This window comes from Vanellus vanellus, assembly GCF_965231255.1.
Source record: "Vanellus vanellus genome assembly, chromosome: 1".
NCBI lineage: Eukaryota > Metazoa > Chordata > Aves > Charadriiformes > Charadriidae > Vanellus > Vanellus vanellus.
In genome coordinates this window covers 77,457,978-77,483,212 of record NC_138905.1, presented here as the reverse complement: position 1 = coordinate 77,483,212, position 25,235 = coordinate 77,457,978, and the positions used below count along the sequence as shown (strand labels likewise).

At 43.7% G+C, this 25,235-nt stretch overlaps 1 protein-coding gene across 1 annotated transcript in view; it reads left to right on the top strand.

The window, feature by feature from the left end:
* Positions 1-14,084: 14,084 nt before the first annotated feature.
* Positions 14,085-25,235, top strand: part of SCUBE1 (signal peptide, CUB domain and EGF like domain containing 1) — a gene marked incomplete at both ends in the record, with an annotated part of 216,319 nt that continues 205,168 nt past the window's right edge. Inside the window, 2 exons of the mRNA XM_082488477.1 lie at positions 14,085-14,172; positions 16,976-17,098. Coding sequence (XP_082344603.1) covers positions 14,085-14,172; positions 16,976-17,098 — 211 coding nt within the window. The remainder of the gene's footprint in view (positions 14,173-16,975; positions 17,099-25,235) is intronic.

Here is a 25,235-nt window from a genome sequence, read left to right as displayed (position 1 = left end):
ACTATGAAATAACCCCCCCTCCCCTTTTTAACCTTTCATCTTAGTCTCATTCTTATCTGTGGACTGCCCCTTTGCCCTCCTCTTCCACTTCGCCTGAAAAATAAGTAGAAAATACAGTTTACATTATGCCTGTACACACTTCTGTTTTTTTTTTTTTTAATACTTCCCCAGAGGAAAGTGGATAAATAAATATACATTTTTCAATAGTTGTAGAGCATTTGTTTAGCGTTGGCTGACTCCCCAATAACTAGCAGATGATTATACACGCAAATCTAATTTTCTTGCTAACTTAAGCCTCTCTTGGGAACCTTGGTGGCTGCCTGCAAACATTTTCTTTGAATCACCAGTATCGGCAAAGATATATTATGTTGCTAAAATTATATAATGTATAAAGTGAATTAAAAAATGGAAGAAGATTTAGAAAGTAGGAGGAGATGGAAAAGGGAAGTACTATAAAGGGAAGGGCATCTATAAAGACAGAGGGGTCTAAGCCTTTTACAATAGAGGCAGTCTGAAATAACCATGGTTTCTTCTTTGAATCGTGAGAATAGCTATTTTCTTGTTTAAAAGCTTAAAGAGCTATTAAGTTGGGCAAATCACTGGTAAAACAGCTGGAAATGTAAATAGCAATTTAAACAGTCCATTGCCCCTCAATCCAAATGTGGAATGTGCAGATCTACTTCAAAAAAGTTCCTCTGGTTTTATTATATTGTCAACGGTAAGAGGATTGAGTAGGCACCCTTTCTCCGTGGGCTGAATGGAGACAGTGTGCTTTATTTAGAAAATCTGCTTTTTTTCCTTTTCTCATTTTTCTCCTTTTTTCCTTTCCCCCCCTACTTTCTCCTTCTTTCCTTTTCTCAATTTTTTTTCTTTCTTTTTTCTTTCTCTCTCTCTTTTTTTTTTTTTTTTTTTTTTTTTTTTTTTTTTTGCAAGTGAGCAGACGGGTCTCTAATTTTCACACCATTCTCCCTTAGAGACCTCCTTCAATTGCACCATTCTTTCATTATGTGGAACTAATGAAGTGCTCTGCAACCTTTAGGTCTCCAAAGAAGCCATTGCTCTAGGAATATAGTCCTTAAATAAAACATGTTTCATTGGCTGACTTCAAAACACTATTCTTATGGGGGGGAGAAGGGGGGATAAATAATTGGCCTGGAATCACTGTGTGAAAAAAGAAGAAATTACATCAGACAATGCTTTTAAATTATAGTTACAGTCAAAGGATACATTCAGCAATGGCAGTTTTGGTTCTTATTCCTACTAAGTTGCCAAAATTGGAATATAATTTTTTGAAGTCCCAACTTACAAATCTTTTTATGACTATTGTCTTCTCGGTGCCTGTGTTCTATTGAGTAACTAATGGGTTTTGTGGTGTAAAAAATAATGCAATGCCAGATCAATAAGTAATAATTCAGCAGCTGAGTTTGAAGGCTTGGTTGCCTTGGGTGTCTTAAGAATAACACCTCACATTTTATACTTTGTTTTTCATCTTCAAAGTACCCACCAAACACTAACTCAGTCATGTGGCTTGTTTATTCAGTCTGTGAAAGCATAGATCTATATTATCCATGATCTATCAGATGCCTTATTCTCCCGTGAATATTTGTGGGTATGAATGCAACTTATTTTCATATGCCATTATGGACCTTGTAGAACACAGCTATTTCAAATTTGTCAAAGACTCTTCTCTTCCTAAGCAATGTCTGCCCTCTGGCATTTTTAATTGATTTGCCTTTCTTCTCTAAAGCTTTTAATTGGTCTGAGCCCTGTTTTCCTTCCCCTGTCCTGAAACCAGTATCCTCACAATCGAAATGTGCTCTCTTGTATCTTTGTCTGCAAAATCTGCTTTTAAATAAAAAAAAAAAATAGGGGGGGGGGGGATGGGGACAGGGACACGGGACGGACAGGCAGACGACAGGGGGAAATAAAGCTATAGTTCAATGTAAGATTGCTTGTATATGTTAAGCTTGTATCTGAACCCAGCAAAGAAATGTAAACATTTCAATTTTTATTAGTATTCATTTCCTTTAGCGTTGCTTATCTTTTGCTTAATTTTATTTGCTGCTTGATCTAATTTGTAGCATATTGGATTTTGGCTTTGGTAAACTGAAATAACACTATCAGCATGATTATTGTTATAGTACTGGCATGAGAGATTTGCTGGCTTAATTTCAGTGAAAACTAGAACAAACTGTAATGTCTGTCTTTGTCTGTAAAACAATTTATATTTATAGAAACTGTTGTAATCATCTATTTTTGAGTGAAAGGATTTCTTGGAGCATAACTATTCTACAAAACCCAGGACTTATCCCAAATTTCTACTCTAAAAATAACGTTTTTAAGTTCCGTTGAACAGATTAGAAAACAAAACAGTGCTTAATGGACATGGAGCTTTAGTTTTTGGGTGGCTAAGGATAAGTTAGTCTTTAATTAGCTTCCACTGTATCTTGGTAGGACAGCACACTGTGCTTTGCAGTACCAAAGACTGTGGAGCAAGAGTCAAGAACATGAACCAAGTTTTGCCAAGGTCATTAGTAGCAATGGTTGCCTAATTGTGGACCCTCTCAAGTAGCCTGATTTCAAATATGCACAGAACTTGCAGTCATTACGTTAAGCCGCTTTGAGTTGTATAATGGAGACACCTGAAATCCTTTCAAAAGTCTGTACTCTGACTCTATTTCTGGGTTTCCAAACTTCCCATGTGAACCTGAGAAAGTCACTTAACCTCTCTGTATGTTCTTTCCCTTATCTTTTCTAGGGGTGAATAATACTCCCTTTTTTTCTGTGTTACGAGACCTAATTCATGAATATTTATCAATGTCTTTGTGCAGAAAAGAGTTGTATAATACTGGCCTCATCATAAATAATTTTTGAAATTGCGAATTGGAAACCCGCTGGAGTTTCTGTAGCTTGGTATAGGAGTCCTTCTTGAGCTGTATAGTGTCAGTTCCTTGTGTGGAGTGATGTTTAAGTAACTTTGGTACCTAGAGAGAAAGTTCCTATTGTGCTTTCTTCCCAAAACAGTGTATGCAGTCCCAGGCTGATGAGCTGTAGCTGGCAAGTAATGGGAGTGCAAAGTGATATACAGATGATTCTTGGCTGGCACAGCTGGCAGTGCTTGCAGTTGTCGCCCAGCTGCTCATGGTATCCTTCCACTACGGATACAGTTGTGGGCTCTACTACATCTCCATTGTGTTCAATTTGATCTAGGACTTGCAGTACAAGCTTCCCACAGGGCTGACACTGCTGCTTTGCACTCTGCAGAGTTGTTCATCTTGCTATTTAGATCTGGCAGGGTTTGCACACCCTCGGTGCAAACCTGTGTAACTGAAGGCAGAATAAAGCCAGTAGAAAGCTCTACGTTACTCTGAGTTATTGGGTTGGATGTGCAGAGGAAGAAAGCAGATGAGAATTGAGACACTGAATGTTTAATCACATGCTAGCTGAAGATAAAACCTACAGGGAAAACTCCAGGAAAAAGGTAGGTATCACCATGTTCACTGTCAAGTCAATAAACACGAACATGTAGATTGTTTATAGATATAAAGAGAGAAACCTGAGATGCTGTGTTTAAAACAGGTTCTGAACATCAACAAAGTCTTACATGTGCTATCTGCAGTCTTGGTCTTGACCCATGTAGATATCTACATACATTTAGTCTGGCCTTTTTGATGTCTGAGGATTCTTACATTCACTTGGAAATTGGTGGGACAAATATTGATTTTGCTTTTGTATAATTCTACTGTAGGTATTTGATTGAAATTAATTGCAGATTATTTTAGATGTGTAATTAAAGCCTGATCAGTTGAAGTACTATGAGAATTTATCTGGGAGGTCTCAGAGTGGTGGTGAATGGAGATAAATCCAGTTGGTTTCTGGTCACAAGTGGTGTCCCCCAGGGCTCGGTGCTGGGGCCAGTTCTGTTTAATATCTTTATCGATGATCTGGATGAGGGGATCGAATGCACCCTCAGTAAGTTTGCAGATGACACTAAGCTAGGCGGGCATGTTGATCTGCTTGAGGGTAGGTTGGCTCTGCAGAGGGAGGACCTCGGCTGGACCGATGGGCTGAGGCCAATGGTATGAGGTTCAACAAGGCCAAGTGCCGGGTCCTGCATGGGGTGGTTGTGACCCAAGTGCAGTGCTACAGGCTTGGGGCGGAGTGGCTCGAAAGCTGCCCAGCAGAAAAGGACCTGGGGGTATTGGTGGATGGGTGGCTGAATATGAGCCGGCAGTGTGGCCAGAAAGGCCAATAGCACCCTAGCCTGTATCAGGAATAGTGTGGTGAGCAGGACTAGGGAAGTGATCATCCCCCTGTACTCAGCACTGGTGAGACCCCACCTCAAGTACTGCGTTCAGTTTTGGGCCCCTCACTACAAGAAGGACATTGAGGTGTTGGAGCATTTCCAGAGAAGGGCAACAAAGCTGGTGAGGGGTCTGGAGGACAAGTCTTATGAGGAATGACTGAGGGCACTGGGTTGTTTAGCCTGCAGAAGAGGAGGCTGAGGGGGGAGACCTTATCACTCTCTACAGCTACCTGAAAGGAGGTTGTAGAGAGGTGGGGGCTGACCTCTTCTCCCTGGTGACAAGTGATAGGACGAGAGGAAATGGGTTCAACTTATGTCAGACAAGGTTTAGATTAGATATTAGGAAAAAAATTTTCACTGAAAGAGTTATTAAACATTGGAATAGGCTGCCCAGGGAGGTGGTGGATTCGCCATCCCTGGAGGTGTTTAAAAAAAGGGTAGATGTGGTACTTGAGGACATGGTTTAGAAGTGGTTTTGTCAGGGTAGGTTAATGGTTGGACTTGGTGATCTTAAAGATCCCTTCGAACTTCAGCGATTCTATGATTCTGCTTCCTGTATTCTCACTAAGTGATAGTATGCATTTTTCCTGATCTCATGAGCTTTCTGAGCGCACCTTTGTAAACCAGTCTTACCATCCTGTTCTTCTCTGTAAGCTACTTTCATTGTAATTTAGTATACATGCGTTAATCCAGTCCATCTCTAATGATATAGTAATACTAACAAACTGCAACATTATTAATGGGTCTACACTGTGCATTTCATGTAATTTGAAAAGAGAAGCAGTGACCGTATGAGATCAAATCCAGCTGTCTATTCATACAGCTATGCCCATTCAGTTGAACAGGATAATATGCAGGATTAAGGTGAGTGGAATTTTACTCTTTCTATATCGAGGCCTCCTGAGGATGCTGCATTTAATTCTATTTGATAATCTTCTCTTTTATTTGCCATTTCACACCACCTGAAACTGCAGCTGCCTGTCAGGAATTGAGTTAGCTGAAGCTCAGACTATCTCCTAGGTAGCTTAGCAGACTAAAGCATTGGCTCCTCCAGAGAGCCCTTAGGGAGAAGAACTCATTTAGCAGAAAATTATAATTGGGTTTTCCAAATGGTGCTGGAATAGTCACTGTATATTTGGATAGGATGATGTATTTTAAAAGTCCCTGCAAGCGTGTAACTGAGCAGGCTGTGCTTTTAAGGATGAAATAGGCTACTATGCTACCCTGATTCCTGGTTCCTTTAAAGATGATTACTGGGAAAACATGTAAGTGTGAGATAAGCATTCTACCATAGAGAAGCAGCAAGCTTTTGGTATGAGGGGTTTGGGGAGGAATTTTCACTTTCTGTGCTGGAGGAGGATCGCTGCCGAGTCCTTCACAGCAGTACTGGGAAAAGGGCCTGGTGTCTGTATAAGCGTGGCCTGTGAGCCGTGGGCTCCATGACTGGAATCATGCCTGCAGTCAGAATAAGACTCTGAAATATAATCCTGGGACTTAGGGAAAATGTGGTTGAAGGAATGAAGATTTGCTGACTTTTTTATTTTTATTAAACTCTCTGCAAACTCAGGTTAGAAGAACTGCAGATATCATGTAGAGACAAATATCAAGCATATAAACTTTTTCTTTTTGTAAGAAGGGGGAGGCATTGGTTGATGTTGTAGAAAAGTCTGAGGCAAAGATTTGAGCTTGGGTATTTGCTGCAATATCTTCTCTGTTGGAATTTTCTCTTAAACCACAATAATCGTGCTAGTTTTCCATCAGATTTGTCTGGTGTGTTGAGAATACTCAAAACATGCTCTTTGCCTATTGCTGCATGCTTCTATGGAAACTGAGTTTTACTTGCATTGTGCCTATTAAAACCCTAGACACAACTGTATTCTTAGGTCTAACTCATTTTTCATTTACTTTGGCTAGTCTTTCAGACTAAAACATGCTCATCTTCCCCTCGTTATGCTAGCAATAGTGCTCAGCATCAACATTTTAAGTGTTTGGATACCTAAAAATGTAGGGAACACATCCTTCCATAAAAGAATCTGCTTAGAATATTAAACAATATTCTGGTAGTTGAAGAGGCGTCATCCAAGTATTTTAAGATCCTATTGTGAGATAAGAAAGTGTCTTTTTTCTTTCTCTCTTAAAATACATTGAGGAAAATAGTCTTCTCCCTGCTCTGTTCAGAAGCACTATTCTGTTTACTGAGAAGTGGTTGAAACTTACCTATCACAATCCTTAGCTAATCTGAGCATAGCTAGAGATGGCAACAGAGTTGCTTACGACAGGACTATAGGAGACAGGACCTTGTTTGTTCTCATTTTGAACCTTTGACTGTCTTGTGGTGCTACTCTGCTTCTCATCAGGTGAACACCACAGTCCTCATGCTACAAGACTGTAGGCCTAACTTTCTGCTGCCATCTACCTGATACTCATTTGTCCTTCTAGGTGACATCTGGAGTATTTTATATTCATTTGTCACAGCTGAAGAGGCCTAGGTTACAGTTAAAGCAGGGGAGATCCTTGACCAAAGCCAAACTCAGTTCATCTGTGTTGGATGAACAGAATAACTGAATTAAAATGTATTTAATTACAGTACAAAGAATTGCATGTGTTTATATTTCAATATAGGTGCCTACTTTGGAAGAAAACTCTACTTGGTCAACACAGGTTTTATCTAGGATAAAACTTATTATTGGTAATAGACCAGACTTACTGGATAAAGTCGGGGCTTATCTAAAACATCTCTTTAGCAACTTACTTCTTGCTTAAGATTAAGTTTATATGGCAATGGGCTCTTACACTGTGGATCATGTGCAGTGAAGATTGTAGCTAAACAAAGGGATAAGTACATATATACACCTGCAGTAAAGTAAGTGTATTAGTTTTAGGAAATCTGTATGCAAATCTCCACCGCTACAGAGCTCCCCACTACATAGCTGGCTGGGACTTGCATTGGTAAAGGGACTGATGCCCTGACCTGGTCCTTGTTCCTCCAGGTTTTTTTTGATGTAAGAGTTTTTTTTCCCTGCAGTAAATTGAACAGATGCTGTGATACAAAATTATCTGATTTTCAACAGCATTGGACCCTTTTCATATTATGGCAAATTAAAGGGAAAGGCTTGAGAGTAGCTTTGGTACTGTGGACCTCCCTGAAGAATGCAGAATTTCAAACTGGTACACAAATCTCACTCTAGCCTTCAGTGGGTTGGTGGGTAAGGAGGAAAATTACAGGAGCAGTTACATTACAGGTATTTTTCTTTGCAATCTGCATGAAGGTGTCCTGAGAAACAACCTTAAATTGCTTGTGGAACTGTGGAGTCAGAAAAAAAAAAAATTGATTAAAGAACTTCTGTTGGAATTTCCCTAGAATCTTGTTGCTGCTGTTAATGTTTAAACTGAAACATTTTGATTTCAGGAAAGGTCCAAAAGAACTGATGCAGGGGTTTTACAGGAGCCTGCCAGGACTTGGCAAGTTGTCCTGCCAACTCACCCACCTCTGCAGCTGCTCTGCCAGGCTGCAGTTGAATTTTGCAGCCTCTGGAACTCTTGGGGCCTCTGGGAGTGGGTTGTTGTGGTGGTTTGGATTTGTTTTGGTTTGTTTTTTTTTTTTTTTTTGGGGGGGGGGGGCAGGTAGGCAGGGCTCTGAATTGGAACAAAATAAAATTTCACAATATTAAGTCCTCTGTGAAGTGGAATCAGCTTTTTCCTCTGAACTGCTGTCGTGGTATGTTCTACAGAGCAGAGAGGACTGCCCATGTCGATTACAGCCACGTTGCTCCCTACATCTGGTTTTGAGCTAAGCTGAAGGATAAAGGGAGTGTGAGTAGAGGCCATGGCCCCTTCTCTTTATCTTGCAATATACGATTCTGAGCCTGCTGAGACAGTCTTTGCAGAAGTCTATATCCAAGAGTAGTCCTGCTGATTAATATGTACATGCTTCAGTGTTCCTTGCATGTTCAGGGCCTTGATTAGACCAGGAAAGCACACAGATAACTGACTGCAGATCGTGGGTAACAGTAAGAAAGGGAACAACAGAAAGTGCCTCTGCTTGAGTGCCCTAATCAGGGCTTTGAAGAAGAAATCAGAGCCAGCTGTAGCCATTTTTGAAGGACAAGTTCACTTTAAAAAGATTGATTGTAAAACGTCTTCTAAAACAACCCAGAACTTTTCTCATCTGTTAGGTTACTATAATTCTTGTTGCTGTCCTGTCCAGTCAGAGCAGTTAATAACTATCCAGGATTTAAGACTAGAAATGACTGGCATAGGCCCGAAATAACCAAGACAGTACTTTTCTCTGAGTTGCTTGATCATTTTAGACTCTGCAGACCTGGGTGTTCAAGAGGATAGCATATTAAAGCAGCAGCATACAACATATTTCTTTGAAATGACAATAAGTGAAATTCATTTTGAGAGCAACTGAGCTGCCAATGATAAGAATACAGTGGTAAGCAATCTGTACCGGATCAGGAGCCAGAACTTGTACTAGCGTAAAGTCGCTGTTTTGAAGGCTTCTGTGAAGCAGTCATAGAGTTAATTCTGGTTCTACTCTGGTCTAAAGTTAGTGGATGGACAGAGTAATGGGATCCTGTACACTTCATCCCCTTTGTAGTCAGGATAGGATTTGATGCTGGCATTTTAGCACCTCCTACATCTTTCTGTGAAGTTCAGATAAATATGCTGTGGCTTAGCTTTCATCAGCTGGTGTGGGTTTTGTTTAAATGGGAGGGTAGTCTCACCATCCATTCTCTTTCTCTGTAGTATCTACTGGTGCAGACATCTGAACACTCAGCTACTGTTTCCCTAGTCTTCTGTTGTTGTTTTGTTGGGGGATTTTTTTTTTTGCCTTGATATTTCCCTTCTGGCTCTCTTATGCCTTCACTTCCTAAAACCAAACCATTTCAGAATGCTGCTGCCTAACTCCTTGTGAACAAACAAACAGGACTTTTAAGAAAGGTATCCTTTTCAGCTGCATGTTTCCACAGGTCTTTGTCATCTTTTTTCACCTGCTGTGGTGTAATCTCATAACAGGTAGTACATGCAACCTTGTTCTGTGCAACTTCTCTTGCAGCTTTTATAGATGTCCCTTACTTATTTTAAGGGAGACTGCTGTAACCAGTCTCCCACATAATATGGATCATAAAGTTTTACCCAGCTCTTTACACATCAAGTCCTCATTCACCTGTTTGAGATGTAACCTTCATCTTGACAAAACATGCCTTTTGCCATGATGCAGTGAGTACCAATAATGGTGGATCTACTCTACTCTTTGTGGTGATGGTGGTATGTTCCAGCTCTTCATTAATACTACCATCTTCCCCTCTCAGTGGTTACAATTCAAGCAGGAATAAGAGAAAAAAAAATCTCAATTACTCTTTCTAGTAATGTTTTTTCCTCCTCTCTCTAGCTGCTAAAGCATTTTTCTGAATGGCAAACTGTTCATAAGAAAGTTAAGGGGAAAGCAGTTTATTGAGCATTGCGTATCTACAAACTCATAAGACATATCATGATCAACTGTGTTGAAAGATGTACGGATTTAAGGAAATGTTTTTGTATGAGTTTTAATCTCTTTTGGCACCCTGGCAAGGAAAGGAGAGGGTCAGTTGGATGAAGCAGGTGACATGTTTTGGAGGAAGGTAACATCACAGTAAAAATAGGAGACTACCTGTCCTCAAGCACGAGTTGATGTATCGCTTCAGAGTTTGGGACAGACTTAGATGTTTGGGGTTTCTTTGGCCAGAATATCCAAATTTACCACTACTTCCACAAGTTTTCAACCACTGTCTTACTGATGAGAGAGTGAGATGAAATTGATTGTAATCTCACCAAAGTTATGGAATAAATATCTGCTTTTAACTGTTACAGCAGCTACTATGTAATTCCCCATCTCCTCCAAGGAAAAAAAAAATACCATCCTCTCAGACACTGTATTTTCTTGTACAGAACTTTCATTATGGATTATGGTGGATTTTTTTTCCTTTCTCCCAAGTACAAGGACAAATCACTGAAATACTTCAGCTGCATGCTGCTACTTAACTTCTAGGAAATTTAGATGCTGTATTTTCCTGCAAAGAAGTAACATAGCGTTGAGCATGTGGTGCTATGCATGTCCATTGCCACTAGTTTCAAAAGCTTCCCCTCAGTAGTACATGTAGAAATGCAAAATAGTCTATATTACTTTGAAGAGTTGGTTTTACATTGTTCCTTTTTTCCTAATAGAAAAGATTTAAATAAAATTTGGAGATACACAGTCCAGGTTTCAAAGTATATATGCTCCCTGCCCAAATTCTGGCCCATGGCCTCATTGTCCCCTATCTGAGGGAGGTGGGTTTCACTCCGTCCTTTATACTATGCTTCAGGGAAAGAGGAGAACTCAAGTTAAATAAAAGGATTCCCCTGTCGAGCTTTATATGTCTCACTGGTGTCATGAAAGCCTTAATTTGGGAGACAGACAAAGTAAGTTTAGTATGTTTTGTAAGGTGCTTTATTAACACAGTGATAGACAGGCCCTGCTACAGTGGGCTTGCCCTGTAAATGGGCAAGATGGACAGAAGGCAGAAGGAGAAACAGGAACACAGAGGTACAACAATTTAGTCAAGTTTGCACAGTCTGTCTGGTGACTGTGCTGATTCCTAGCCCTGCCTATAGCTTGTGTTGCCTCCTGAGGAAGCATTGGCCCCAGTATGCAGGTGCTCATAAATAGGAAACTGGAAAACCAAATGATTCTGCAGATGCTGTTCTGTCTTCTCAAATTATTTCTGGAATGGTGCTTGTCTGTGGTAGGTGGTGTTCTGAAGGCAAGGCTACCGTTCTGCAGACACGTTTCTATTTATGCCCTTGGCCTTCCTGGTACACAGGTGTTCATGGACCTTCTACTCTGTAAAGAGATGTGTCCTAATAAAGCATATCTATTACTATTATTTTATTGGACTATTTCCCAAAAGCTTTAAAGACAGTGATATGGAAGAACATACTCCACAACCTCTCTGGGCAGCCTGTTACAGTGCTCTGCTACCCTCAAAGTAAAAAAAGTCCCTCCTCATGTTTAGATTGAACTTCCTGTGTTCGAGTTTGTGCCCATTACATCTTGTCCTGTCACTGGGCACCACTGAAAAAACCGTTCCCATCCCCCTGGCACCCTCCCTTTAAGTATTTATAAGCATTGATAAGATCCCCCCTCAGTCGCCTTTTCTCTAGACTGAAAAGACCCAAGTCCCTCAGCCTTTCCTCATAAGAAAGATGTTCCAGTCCCCTAATCATCTTTGTAGCCCTATGTATTTGTATTTTCTCATATGTTCTGTCAGTCAGGATCTCATTTTGTTTTGTTTTTTAAAAAAGGAGGGGGGGACAAAAAAAAAAAGGCAAGCTTGCTAGAAGAGGGACACCTGATACGAAGACTCTTTAGTTTTCTTGGAGTATACAAGGATATATATAGATTGTGTTGTATTTAGATGAAGGTGACTCCCTTTCCTGAGTGCCATACAGGTAGTGTTAGTACTGTACAGCTATAAATGCATAGAATCAGGGAAGATAAAAGGCACAAGTGTAGTGATTTCTGTATGAGTAACTTAACAGATATAGATAATGTGATCTTGTAATACATGCTGGAGAGCAAGTCACCAAGGCAATCGGAGTATTTTCTTGCTTTAGCAAACCTTTTTATTACACTGTGACTTTTAAAAAGTTTAAAGTTTTTAGACATTTCTAATTAATTCCTTGGTGGAAATAAACCAATTTTTGGACAATTTATCCCATGACAAATTGTAGCACAGTTTCATGAAATTGAATGAATTATGAAACATTTTTCTAAAAGATAGTAAGAAGCCTTAGCCTAACTTTTCGCTTAGGACAAAACTCATACTTGCAAGGTCTTGGAAAATAAGAGCTTTTCCAGAAAGATCAGCGTATGATGTTAAGAAGGTAGAGATCACCCTACTAGTGGATGTAATTATTGAGACGATCGCCGCTGTGCTACATCGTGCCACAAAACTCACTAGGTGGAGCTCTAAGGTACCAGGTAATCCCTCCGGGGACCTACATGGAAGAAACGCTCAGTGTATCCATGGGAAGACTCGAGCATGGCATTCACAACCGCACCTCGGCGCAGTCACACAAAAATAAGGGACTGGAATTAAAATAATAATACCCCTGTCCCACCCCTAAAGGATTAGGGACGGGAATGTCCAAAGCAGAGGTGTAAACACTCAGAAAGCAAACAGCTTTTGCGCCGCGCACTAGTTATTTAGTTTTATGAAGGAAAAAGATAGTGGCCTGGACTTTTACTGGGCTGAGCAACTTTTTTTGTTGTTTCTTTCCCATCTCTTCAGGCTTAAAGATACTGTCTGGGCAAGTGTATTGTACTGAAACATGCATACATTTGGGAGGAACTTGACAAAAAGAGGCATCTAAGGCTCTGGCAGGGTGTATTTATTATCTGGATGACAAGTGGATGTCGCACACAACAATGTGCTAATTCCCTCGCTGGGGAATTAAGGGGACTTAGAACCTAAAGTAGAAAAGTGTTTCAGTCGGTGGGGGAGTCTATGAAAGAAACAAGGTGTGAAGCGAATAGGGGTGCAAAGTCATAACAAGGCATGCCTTGCAAGCTGTTTGGGTCCTTTAAAAACAGCCTGGTCCTTTAAAAGTGTCTGGAAGACCTCGGGGTCACGAGATTTCCCTCTGAGGGGGTTAAATTTCTTATGTTTGGGTTTAAAACCGAGGGATTTTCTCCTTCAGGGTGGTGGTGACAATGGCACTCATAAACACGTGTCTGCAAGCAGGGGCAGTTACAGCCCTCCCTGATGATTTGGGGGACAGCGTCTCGGCCGGGCCGGGGCCACAGGGGTCACCTGCGGAGGCGCGGTTGGCTCGATGGTAGCGGGGCTCGGAGGAGCAAGGCTCGGGGAAGGCTGGCCGGGGTGGCCGGCGGGAGAGGGGCGAGCGCCTCCGCCACAGAGCCCGCAAAACGGGCTGGTAATGACCCGAGGCGAGTGGGAACGGCAGCGGTCGGAGCTAGGCGAGACGAAGAGGAAAGCGGAGGGGGGGGGAGGGGGTGGTCATACACACACACACACACACACACACAAAAAAAAAAGTTTTCTTTTAGCTGCGCCCAGGAAAGGGGGGGGGGGGGGGAAATCCCTCTCAGCGGTTGTCAAGGAGACGGGCGGCCGTGTTCGCCGGCCTGCCCGCCTTCAAAGCTCGCAGCTCGGGGGGAGCTATTTCCTCGCAGCCCCCCAGTGAGAGGCAGAGGTGCTGCGCCCCCCCTCGAGCCGGCCCCAGCCGCGGGGGGGCGCCCTCCCGAGGAGGGGGGTGGAGGGGGCGCTAACGGTCCGCCCGCGCGCCCCGGCCCCTGAGGGGAACAAAGCTCGCGGCTGGCCCAGCCGGGGCCACCCGAGGACGAAGCCCGGTAACGGCCCCAACGGCTCTCTGCGGGCTTCCTACCTGTTGGGAGCCGTGAGCGGTCGCGAGCACGGCGCGCCGAACAGGCATCTCTCGGGGCGGGGAAGGGCACCCACCGCCTCGTCGACCACCCCTCGCACCCGGCGGCGGCGGGGCTCCGGGGGCAGTCCCCGGGGGCGGCGGGGCAGGGGCAGGCCCGCGGGGCGGTGGGGGCGGCCCAGCCCGCCCTGGCCCGCCCCGGCGGCCAGCACCGCCCCCGCCGCGGGAGCCCCGGCGAATCAGCGGGGCGCTGTCAGGGCGTCAGCGCCGGCGGCTCCGCGCGGCCGGCCCCGAGCGCGTCCCTTATCGCAGACAGGCACCGGGGGCCGGGGATCGCATCATTATCATGGGCACTGTTTGCTTTTCGCGGCGCTGCTGTTTGCTTATCGCTCTCGCCTGGGCCGGCAGGTTGGCGGGAGGCAGCGGGGGCGCAGGTAAGAGGGGGCTCCGCCGCCGTGCCGCTTTCCCCAGGCTGGGGCGGCGCGGAGCTGTGGCCCCGAGGGGACCGTGTGTGCCCGCTCTCCTTTCCCTGGTGTAAGGTGTTGAGGGGGAGGTCACTTCTTGCTGCTAGTACTGCCGGGCGTGTTGGAAGTTGTGGTGGGGAGGCGTTTTCTCGCGTGTTTGACACTGCCGGAGCCAAGGGACGTCTGGAGGGAGAGACTGGGAAGAAAAAGTTACTTTCTTTAAGTGCTTACGAGATAAATCTGGGCTGAGTCCTAGAGACTCCGCAGGGGAAGCGTTGGCTGTTATATCTTCATAGGTTTTTGCCTGTCTGTGCTTTAACCCAAATAGCTGCGCTCGTATCTGTTTAATAGCAGTAATGATATTAAGGCTTTGCTCCGGTGTTCTAAAAAAAAAAAAAAAAAAGGAACACCCCTCCAACCCTATCTGCCTAGGAATGTTGTAAGCCCAAAGTAATTTCTTAAAGATGTGTATGCAGTCTCTGAAGTTGTGCTAGAATAAATCCTTTAAGGTGAAGGGGGGTGGAGGGGGGAGATGGAAGAATCCCTTTTCCTCAGAGACAAGCATTTAAATGCAACAAAATGAGCGAAGTCAACATAGAAGTTCTTAAAGTCTAAGAAATGCAATGTGAGGTGTGGAGCAGAGCAGGGGCTCATATTTGGTTTTGCCCTTTCATTTGACTCATTGGCATTCACGCCTGACTCCCAGGCATCCTCTGGTTGCTGTGAAATGTCCCCCTTGGCTCAATGCAGTTTGAATTTTTGACGGCATTATAAAGAGTCCAGCTGTCACTTTTGCTGATCTTGATGGGAGATGGGTGCCGGTTTAATGAGTCAAAAGTATGAACCAAAGCATTTAAAAAAAAAAAAGGGGGGGGGGGGGGGGGGGGGGAGACCACCGAACCTTCTTTTCTTTTTGTGCTTGACTGGATCTGTGTCTGATCTGTGTCTGACCCTCGGACCCCCTAAGCGAATTCACGTAAATCATAGCTAGATCTGAACCGCCTCAGCGATTAAAATAAACGAATGGACAAGAAGGAAACAGATTACAGCAGCCCTGCGTTTCTCCAGAAAATACAACGCTCTGCGTTTGGGAAGGGCAAACTGTTCCCCTATTTCTTTGGGGGGAAAAAAAAATAAATAGCAACAACACTACTGAGTCCAGGCAATTCTCCTGCTAGGATCCCTGAGGTGCCCCGCGGGGCCGTCCTAGTCTGCACCTCTCGGAGAAGTTCTCTGCTGTGTGCTATGCCACAATATCTGATTATTCTCCCCTCTCTAAATAGCCCCCTCCTGTCCCCGGTGACTTTGAAGGATCCATGTGTTATCAGTGGAGATGGCTGAGTGAGCACTTCTGAAACAATTAGCGTTAGGATTTCAAGCTAACAATAAAACTGTTTTCACTTTAGTGCACCTTTTTTGAGGATCTGATAATCTAATTGGCATGAAACCAACTGCACATGTCTCTCTCTGGTTGCCCCCCTCCCTCCGCAGCACCCCTGTCTCCTCGATACTTCCTAAAAATAGGGGGGGGGCTGTGCTCTGTGCAGCGCTGCCGGTTGTTACCCGGCTGCTATAACTCGCCCCTCCTGGGCAGACCGCTTCCTGCCTGCACTTCTCCCCCCCGGGAGCCCCAGATGTGGCTCTGGCGTGAAATGGTGAGGAAATCCCTGCGAGGTGCCTTATGGACACGACGGCGGCGGCTGACAGCGGCGGGCGGCCCGGCCCGGCCCGGCCGGTCAGCCCGAGGCAGCGCCGGTATCCGGTGGCTGTATCGCCTCCCCCGCCCCTCGCGTAGGGCGCTGCGGGTGAGGGGGGTGGCCGGGGACCTTCTGTGGGGAGCGCGGGGTGACAAGGCAGGTTAAGCAGGGCTTTAGATGTTCCCATGTTAACAGCACACCCCATCCCTGAATAGGTCGGAGCTCTCTCTCTCTCCCCCCCCCGCCCCCCCCGTTCACTTCATTAACATTCCCACGACTACCAAATCTCGGCTCTCTCTCATCCTCCTCCCTCCCCCATCTTCTTTAAATCCGGGGGAGAAAACGGATGCCCGTCACTGAAATGTTTGTAAAGGCTTCCAACCCTGAAAACAAGAAAAGCGGTCTGGGTCCCCCCTTTCAGGGTCGGGCTCACCAGTAAGGCACCCGCCCGAGTAGGGGCCGGGAAGACTGCTGGGACTTTTTCCTTCTGAGTGAGTTTTAGTCCATGTAGATGATGTTATTGCAGGTTGCTTTGCTCCGCGCTAACTTATCGCGTTTCATATGGTCCTCCATTTATTTATTTATTTATTTGCCTCTTAATAAAAAGGACTAATGTGGTTTTGCTGCTCAAATATTTCTCTAACTCCCCCGCCAGCATAGTTTATTTAAACCGGGGTCTATCTTTCTAAATTAAGAAGATCTCTTTGCTAGAACATGCAAATGGACTTTTTTTTTCTCTTCTTACAGGTTATTTAAAATGTTTTACTAAGATGTGGGTCTCGAGTACCATACCTGTACAGTAGACGCTAATTTCTAATACGTGTAATGATTTCCTACTGTAGAAACGTGGGACAGAGTCCCTCTAGCTTGGTGGAGCAGTGCTTATAAATGACTTAAGGAGAATAATACGTTGGTTTGTTCAGCTATTTATCCTTAGATGTTCCCATTTCCAGGATGACACTCGGAAGGCAGGCGAGCAAACAGCTTCTTCAAGGGGAGTATCTACCCTTGACGGTTTTCTGTGTCTCGGGTCTCCCTTCTTATCTGTCCCCTTGGGGTTCGTTCTGTGCTTCCAGATGTTGACGAGTGCGCAGAAGCTACGGATGACTGTCACATCGATGCAATTTGCCAAAACACACCAAAATCCTACAAATGTATCTGCAAGCCAGGCTATAAAGGCGAAGGGAAACAATGTGAAGGTAAGGACAGCTCGGCTCCTCTCCTATCTCTCCTCCCCTCCCTTCTCTTATTTGTTTGCTCTTTAAAAGCTTTTGTAAATAGCTGAATTCCTGAAACGATTAATGCAGATTTACAGCTGCTTAACCTCAAATCTCGGTGTTTATTGGCAAGCATCCCCCTGCTGCTTTTGCTAATTGTCCGGCATCGCAAACATCGTGTCCGCCAGCTTACTTCTAAAAATAAAATTTAAGAAGTTTTAAAAAAGAGGGGAGGCGTGCCCCACCGAGGCTGCTCCCGGGTTAGCACCGGCTCGTCCCGGCAGTGCTGAGCCCGCTGCCGCCGGGGGCTCGAAGCGCCGCTCCGAGCACGTGGGCCCGCCACGCCGGGGCGCGGCGGCCGGGCAGGGCTGGGGCGGGCCGGGCAGGGCTGGGGCCCCGGCTCGCTCCCCGGCAGAGAGCGGGCGGGGAGGGCTTGCCGTCGTCAGGAGCCGGGACCGCCGTGCCTGCGGGTGGCCGTCCCTCCCGGCTGCAGGCGCTCGGGGAGGCCTCGTGCCTTCTCCCGCAGCCGGGCAGCCAGCGGCGCTGCGGGCAGCCGGGGCCGCCTCCCTCCGTCGGGGCCGCCTCCCTCCGTCGCAGCCGCGGGGCCGCGCCTGCCCGGCCTGCGGCCTCCCCACCCTGGCCGGGCGCGGGGCTACGGGCTGTCCGGGTTGCTCTCCTGGGGTCCCTCTGAGGCACAGGGAAGCTTGCACCTTCCCCCTAGCTAACGTGTGATTTACCGTCTTCCTTCGCACCTAGCCAGAGCCTCATTCTCCCCGGGCCAGTTACAGTAGGTGTTTATCAGCTCGAACAGGACACTGGAGCTTGCTTCTCTTTGACACTATGCATGTGCCATGATCATATATTTTTAGTCTGTGGAACGCTATTTTCAAAGGAACTGTTTCAGATTATTGTACTTAAACACACTTAAAGTTGTTTTACTTCTGTATGTCCTTACATCAATCCTTGCAATTGAAAAAGACCTACCATGTTTTATTAGGCACTGTGTACACTAATATATCAGATTTTATGAACTACATTTTGTCTATTGAACCTCAGTAGAGAAATTGTTCCCTCGTGAAAAGAATGAATATTGTAATCATGGCAGAATGCCTTACAAATAGAAGATGCAAGATTATTGGGTTTTTTTCCTACTTGTAGATGCTTAGGAGCTATAAAAATTCTCTTCCCAAGTCCCTCTTTTTCTATGGCAGACTGAAACTTTTTCAAAATGTATATGGTCAATCCATTAAAAAGATTAAAGACCTAGAAATGACTTTGCTGAAGTCTACAAAAATTTGAAACCACGTATTATTCTCCATGGACTTCCAAAGTGTTTGTTCAAGTGCCCTCATAAAGCATTTTTGTGGTTGTCATATTTTTCTGTCTTGGGCTTAAATTGACAGAGACAAATTCCTACTGTCCACCTCTTGGTGCTCTAGTGTCCCTGAGCTGCTGTTCATTTGGAAGCCAGATTTTCTTTCTTGCAAAAAGAATAATCATTCAGCACCATTTCTTCCTCTATTCATCCCTTCCAGGGAAAGAGCTCTGTGCAGAGAAAATGCAAGGCCACAGCTGTGGAAGTTACAGCATTCTCAGAGTTGGTACTTCTTGTTGTATTGGTTTTCCCCATCAAAAGTTTCCTTAAGCTTTAACTAGTCATATTTTAGCTGTTGAGCTCTGTTTAATGGTAGACCTGGCTGATATTCATGCTTATTTAATACACGTATTTCTCTTTGCCTGACTTACCTTGGCTCAGTAAAAAAGAGAGCTCAGTAAAGTAGTAAAAAATCAGATTTCTCTGTGGAATGATGTACAGAATCATGGAATTTCTGTGGCTGATATCAAACTCGTATCTAATGGAACTTAGTGTCTGATAAGCTTGATAAGTAAACTAAGCTGGGGCAGACTGCAACCCATTCTGCATGGATGTTAATTGTTCAGCATTAGTCAGGTAAATGAATGTAAATTGTCTAAACCGGGTACTACTATGCGTGATGTATAACTTTTTACAATGTTACATAACGGGTCTAAAGATTTTGCATCAACTCTATATCTTAAGTTTGTAATTAATATAAAAATTTGGGATAAGCAGAAAGCTTGAAATATTTTTGGATGCTTCCTTTCTGGAGCTTATTTTAGATTACTTATGTACTACCTCTTAATTTGATCCCAAAGTACTTTGAAACTTTGAAACCTTCAATACCAGGCAGACACCATTATGTCCTTTTTATGAGTGAGTAAACTCAAAACTGTATAGGTGAAAGAACGGTCATACAAGTCAGTGGCAGACCTAAGATCTGTCTCAGGTCTGCTGTTAACATAGACTGCATTTATTTTGCATCCTGAGGTCAAGTATTCAAAAACCTACAGAAATAAACAGACTAGCAGTATTGATTGGTATTTAGTATTCTGTCAAAAGACAACATCAGTAATCAGCCATTAAAAATTATTTTTTAAGATAAAATTGACTGTGCTTGTAATAACAAAGATGAAATACACTGAATGGTTTTTGTTGTGCTAAAACCAAAGCTGAGTCATTAAACAATTCTGACTCTTTATAACTGAGCTTTTTGAAATAAGCTTTTTGATCAGTGAGGCTAGTTACCTATGAGCAAAGGATGTCTTCTGTGCCTCTTCAACTAAGTTTGTAGCAATCTGCCTGGATTGCTTCATGTCTAAAGAACATTCATTATAGCATAACTAACTTTCTTATAGTCCAGGCTGTCATATACAGCTAGATTTTATGAAACAAGAATTGCAATTTATGTAGTGCAGTGAGCTTAAAGAAATGATACTATGTGATCAAATTTCTTCTAATAAATTTTAGCGATCTACCACTTTAGGTTATACTGAGGCATTACAATAAATTTAGAAAGATATGCATGTTAATTTACTTTAAACATCAGTCTTAAAAATTGCTTTCATTCACTTAAAATCCATTTGTAGAGAAAGGGATAGAGTATGGAAACTAACATGATTTGGATGATTCTTAAGTTTTATTAAAAGCACTGGAGCACATATTTGTACAAGTATGTCCAGTATGTGAATACGTATTTGTGTGCTCAATGGGATCTTTAGGCTAATACAGTAAATGTGGTTCCCAGCCACTTGTGCAGGATTTTGTATGTATTTTGCTGCTCTAACCTAAAGGGCAGGGAGAAATACGTAAGACACAAACATTCCTTTGACGACCTGCAGAGAGCTCCAGCAGCAATTATACTGAAATGAAGCATTTTCTTGACAGTCTGTTAAATTACTTTAGCAAGGAATTGTTTCTGAACTTTGCTTTTCTCCCAAAATGTCTTTTGGACTGGGTTTCTCCAGAGTTGCTGAGGATTGGGGGTGATATATCAGTTCACAGATCTACCTTAGCTTTTTTCTTTTTTTCTGGGTAGCCTTCTTGCCTGAACCAACTGACCTGTTTCTTTCCACAGAGCACAGATGGAAAAATTGCTTCTTTTTCCTGTGTCCTTTCTCCTGCTTCCCTCTGTATATTTCAGTTTACGTTTGTTTTTTCAACCAGGTATCTGCTATGCTTTATCAAGCCATACGGTCAGCATTACCATGATGATATTTCCCCATGTCACATAATATATCAATATCTTCTGACCACAAATTCTCTACCTGGCATTTTCATAGGATAGAATACTGTGTCCAACCCAGGTAATATTTGAGAAAATATTTGCTTTCAATTGTCCATTTCTATTCAATATACAAAGTCGGTTCGTTGATAGCTGATTCAGTTGCCCTGACAGACCTACTGTTACCTAGGAAATCTTTTCTGTTGTGATTTTAGTCAATATCTCAAATGCAGTGGCCTGTATTCAGGTGCAGGCACACTTGTTCGTGCTCCCTAGGTCTTTGTCTTTACCTTCTCTACATTGACTTTTGGTCTCCCAGCAGGTTAGTATCTCAATAAAATTGTTAGCTTGAAAATTATGTCAAAGCAATGGAAATTCCAGAGGGTTCAAAAGTATTCCAAGTCCTGACGTTCCCTAGGCCTTGACAGTGCCTCCTTTGTCCCTGATGCCAATGTTGCATTTGCTGTTGTAGGGTACTCTGTCACTGAACAGTTTTTGAAGGGGTTTAGCTCTCAAGCCTAGTTAATTTTTTTTTTCCCATGCTACTTCTCAGGCTATTCCAAGCGCTCACACCTATAATGGTTAAAATACTCTGTATAATTTCAGGTTGATGTTTATCTGTGCCCGTTGTATATCCAGTTAACGTGTTAACTTCATTCTCTATTTTAAACCTGTTTTTTCCCCTCAGCCTACTCTTTATCCCCAGTGTGACTGTTATTTCAGTGAGTTGCTCTAGCTGTAGTTTCTTTTTCTTTTGGATAATACCTTAGGTGTAGGACTCTTCCTCTGCAGTGTATAGAGATTGTGATTGGGTGGATGTGATTTTTTTCCTTAAGACAAGTTCCCTGGTATCTGTTGCTTCTGGGTTGCAAAACTCTGCTCTGAGCTTTCCCATATTGAGTAAGATTTCCCTCTTGGTGCATTTTTTTTTTCTGCTAGTATTTTTCTTAGTATTTGCATAACTGTTCTTCAGTTCTTTTAATAATTGGTCTCACGCAGTTGTCATGTTTCTTTAACTCTTTGTACAGAAGAGAAATGCTCACAGCTTTCAGCTGTACTCTTTTTTTTTTTTTTTAATTATTATTCTTCCTGTGAAGTGTCATAATGTTGTTGATGGACTTCTTTCTGAGGGCAACATACATGTACCATGGCAAAGTATCTTGGCAGAGTCTGCCTTGAGAGGGTGATTTTCAGGTTTCTGCCTGTGTTGGAAATCTGTACTATGTCAGCAGCGGTTCTGCTTGACTGCTAGTTGAGTCGGCCTGTGCAGTTCTAGTGATGTCAGGTTGTCACTTGCAGTCCCAGAATCACAGAATTATCAGAGTTGGAAGGGACCTCTAGAGATCATCTAGTCCAACTCCCCTGCTAAAGCAGGATTGCCTAGAGCACATTACTCAGGACTGCATCCAGGTGGGTCTTGAAAATCTCCAGAGAAGGGGACTCCACAACCTCCCTGGGCAGCCTGTGCCAGTGCTCTGTCACCCTCACCGTAAAGAAGTGTTTCCGTGTATTTGAACGGAACTTCCTGTGTTCTAACTTGTGCCCATTACCCCTCGTCCTGTCACTTGGAACCATTGAAAAGAGCCTGGCTCCATCCTCCTTCAACCCACCCTTTAGATACTTGTATGCCATAATAAGGTCTCCCCTCAGCCTTCTCTTCTCCAGGCTAAAGAGTCCCAGCTCTCTCAGCCTTTCCTCATAAGGCAGATGCTCCAAGCCCTTAATCATCTTAGTTGCCCTTCGCTGGACTCACTCCAGCAGTTGCCTGTCCCTTTTGAACTGGGGAGCCCAAAACTGGACACAGTATTCCAGTTGTGGCCTCACCAGTGCAGAGTAGAGGGGGAGAATGACCTCCCTCGACCTACTGGCCACACTCTTCCCTATGCAGCCCAGGATTCCATTGGCCTTTTTGGCGACAAGGGCACATTGCTGGGCCATGGATAATTTACTGTCTACCAGGACCCCCAGATCCTTCTCCTCAGAGCTACTTCCCAGCAGGTCTGCCCCTAACCTATACTGGTGCTTTACGTTCTTCCTCCCCAGGTGCAGGACCTTGCACTTGCTTTTGTTGAACCTCATTAGGTTCTTCTCTGCCCGAACCTCATTAGGTTCTTCTCTGCCCAGCTCTCCAGCCTGTCCAGGTCACGCTGGATGGCAGCACGGCCCTCTGGGGTGTCAGCCACCCCACCCAGTTTGGTATCCTCAGCATGTTCGCTGATGATACACTCTGTCCCCTCATCCAGGTCATTAATGAATATATTAAACAAAATTGGACCGAGTATTGACCCCTGGGGGACACCACTGGCCTCCAACTAGACTCTGTGCCGCTGATCACAACCCTCTGAGTTCTGTCCCACAGCCAACTCTCAATCCACCTCACTGTCACCTCATCTAGCCCATACTTCCTCAGCTTCCTAATGAGGATGTCATGGGAGACAGTGTCAAAAGCCTTGCTAAAGTCAAGGTAGATGACATCCACGACTCTCCCCTCATCCAGCCAACCAGTTATAACATCATAGAAAGCTATCAGGTTGGTCAAGCACGATCTACCCTTGGTAAATCCATGTTGACCACTTCCAATAACTTCCTGTTCCTCAACATGTTTGGAGATGACATCCAGAATGAGTCGCTCCATTACCTTCCCAGGGACAGAGGTGAGACTAACTGGTCTGTAGTTCCCTGGGTCCTCCTTCTTGCCTGTTTTGAAGATCGGAGTGATGTCAGCTGTCCTCCAGTCCTCAGGCACCTCTCCTGTTCTCCATGACCATTCAAAGACGATGGAGAGTGGTCTAGCAATAACATCCGCCAGCTCTCTCAGCACTCACGGGTGCATGCCATCAGGGCCCATGGACTTGTGAATGTCCAGCTTGGCCCATTAGTCCTTTTCCTAATATAAGTAATTATTCCAGGTAAACAGGCAGGTCATCATGGTAATCTGCAAAGGGGGCTGTCATTCTTGATTACCCCAGTGACAGCACCTCACTGGGATTAAGCATGATACAATCTCAAGATAAACCATTCCTGCCTTAATCACAGGGATATTCAGCCCCACAGCAGGTTATATTCTGCATATATCCATTTGGAAACACAGACTAATTGTTCTTTCTGAACCCTAGCGCTCATCTAAATGTTAGATGAGAGCTAGGTTTCCTTAGTTGAAGGAACTAAACTGAACTAAGCCATCCTTATGTGAAGGAAGCTTCTGGAAAGCGTGCAGCCAAACAGTCTAGCAAGGTTTCTCCTAATCTGGGGTTGATATGCAGCACATAATAACTTCTGCCATAGTTCCTAACATATGTCTATATACAGTGGATGGAAATAATATGGTATCTGGAAAAATACTTGCATTGATATACCTAGATTTTTTTATTTCCATTGATGTTCTGTGACACCTGGCTTTGTCGCTGATGTGATCTGTTGCTATAGACAGAAAAGCAGAGAGTACCGTACAGATAATTTCTAAACTGTTAACTAAAAGCTCTGTTTTGAACTAGGATTTCTAATTTTGTGGAAACAACAGGATAGTGAATTTCTTACTCATGCTGCAGGTGCAATAATGTCCCTAAGCCAAAATTTAAACTACTCAGCAACACACTGAAGTTTAAAATGATAGCTCATTGCATTTACAATGAATCAGAAATGGTATAGGTAAACCACTTATTATAATCTTCAGTAGTTTTGTGGGTGTGAGGCCAAGTTTATTCTTACACCTGTTTGTTAATTCTCTTTTTCAAGGATTTTAAACAAATCTTAGCAATTGGAAAAACACATAGAAAATTTATCTCCTCATCACTCTCATTTGAGTAATAATGATTGTTTCTCTAGGCTTGACTTAATATTCTTCTTACAATTTTAATCTTTTTCACCTGTTTTATCTTTCTTTTTGTGAAGAAGCTGGTCTCACTCTTTGGATTTTAGTTGTACTGAAGTCTTTCAAATATCTGCTGTGTTCTTCTCATGCTCTTCAAAAATGAATCCAAATATTGTGCCAGGGCTGCTCTGAATCAGTCAACCTGGAAGCAGCACAGGACACTTCAGAGTTCTCATTTCCCAGCTTCTGGTCCGGTATCTCACACTGAAGCCTCCACTTGTCTGCAGGGATAGGTCAGTACGGGGCATCTAGATGTCTTTCAAATGGAACAGTGATCCCATTTCTTTTAAGAGCTTCGTGGTGTCCCATCAATGCACTCTCAAAAATCCTTTCTTAAGTGGACAGTCTTTATCAATGATGATGTGTGAGAGTAAATGAACAGTGTTGGGTGTCCTTTGGCTTCTGAAACTTGGGCATCTTGATGCTTGCACAACTCTAGCAGGCTCAGACTCATTCTGTCTGTCTGTCTCTCTCTGCCAAAGTGATGCCACTGAACAAGGCAGCTTAAGTGACTTCTTCCTGATTGATGATTCTTCTAATTGCAATAGAAGGTGAATTCAGTCCCTCAAGGAAGGGTCATCCTCTGGGACCTTGCAAATATTGACTCATTTCAGGCTGAATATTATCACTACATCCATAGGCTAACTGTTATTGTTTGCAAGAAGGT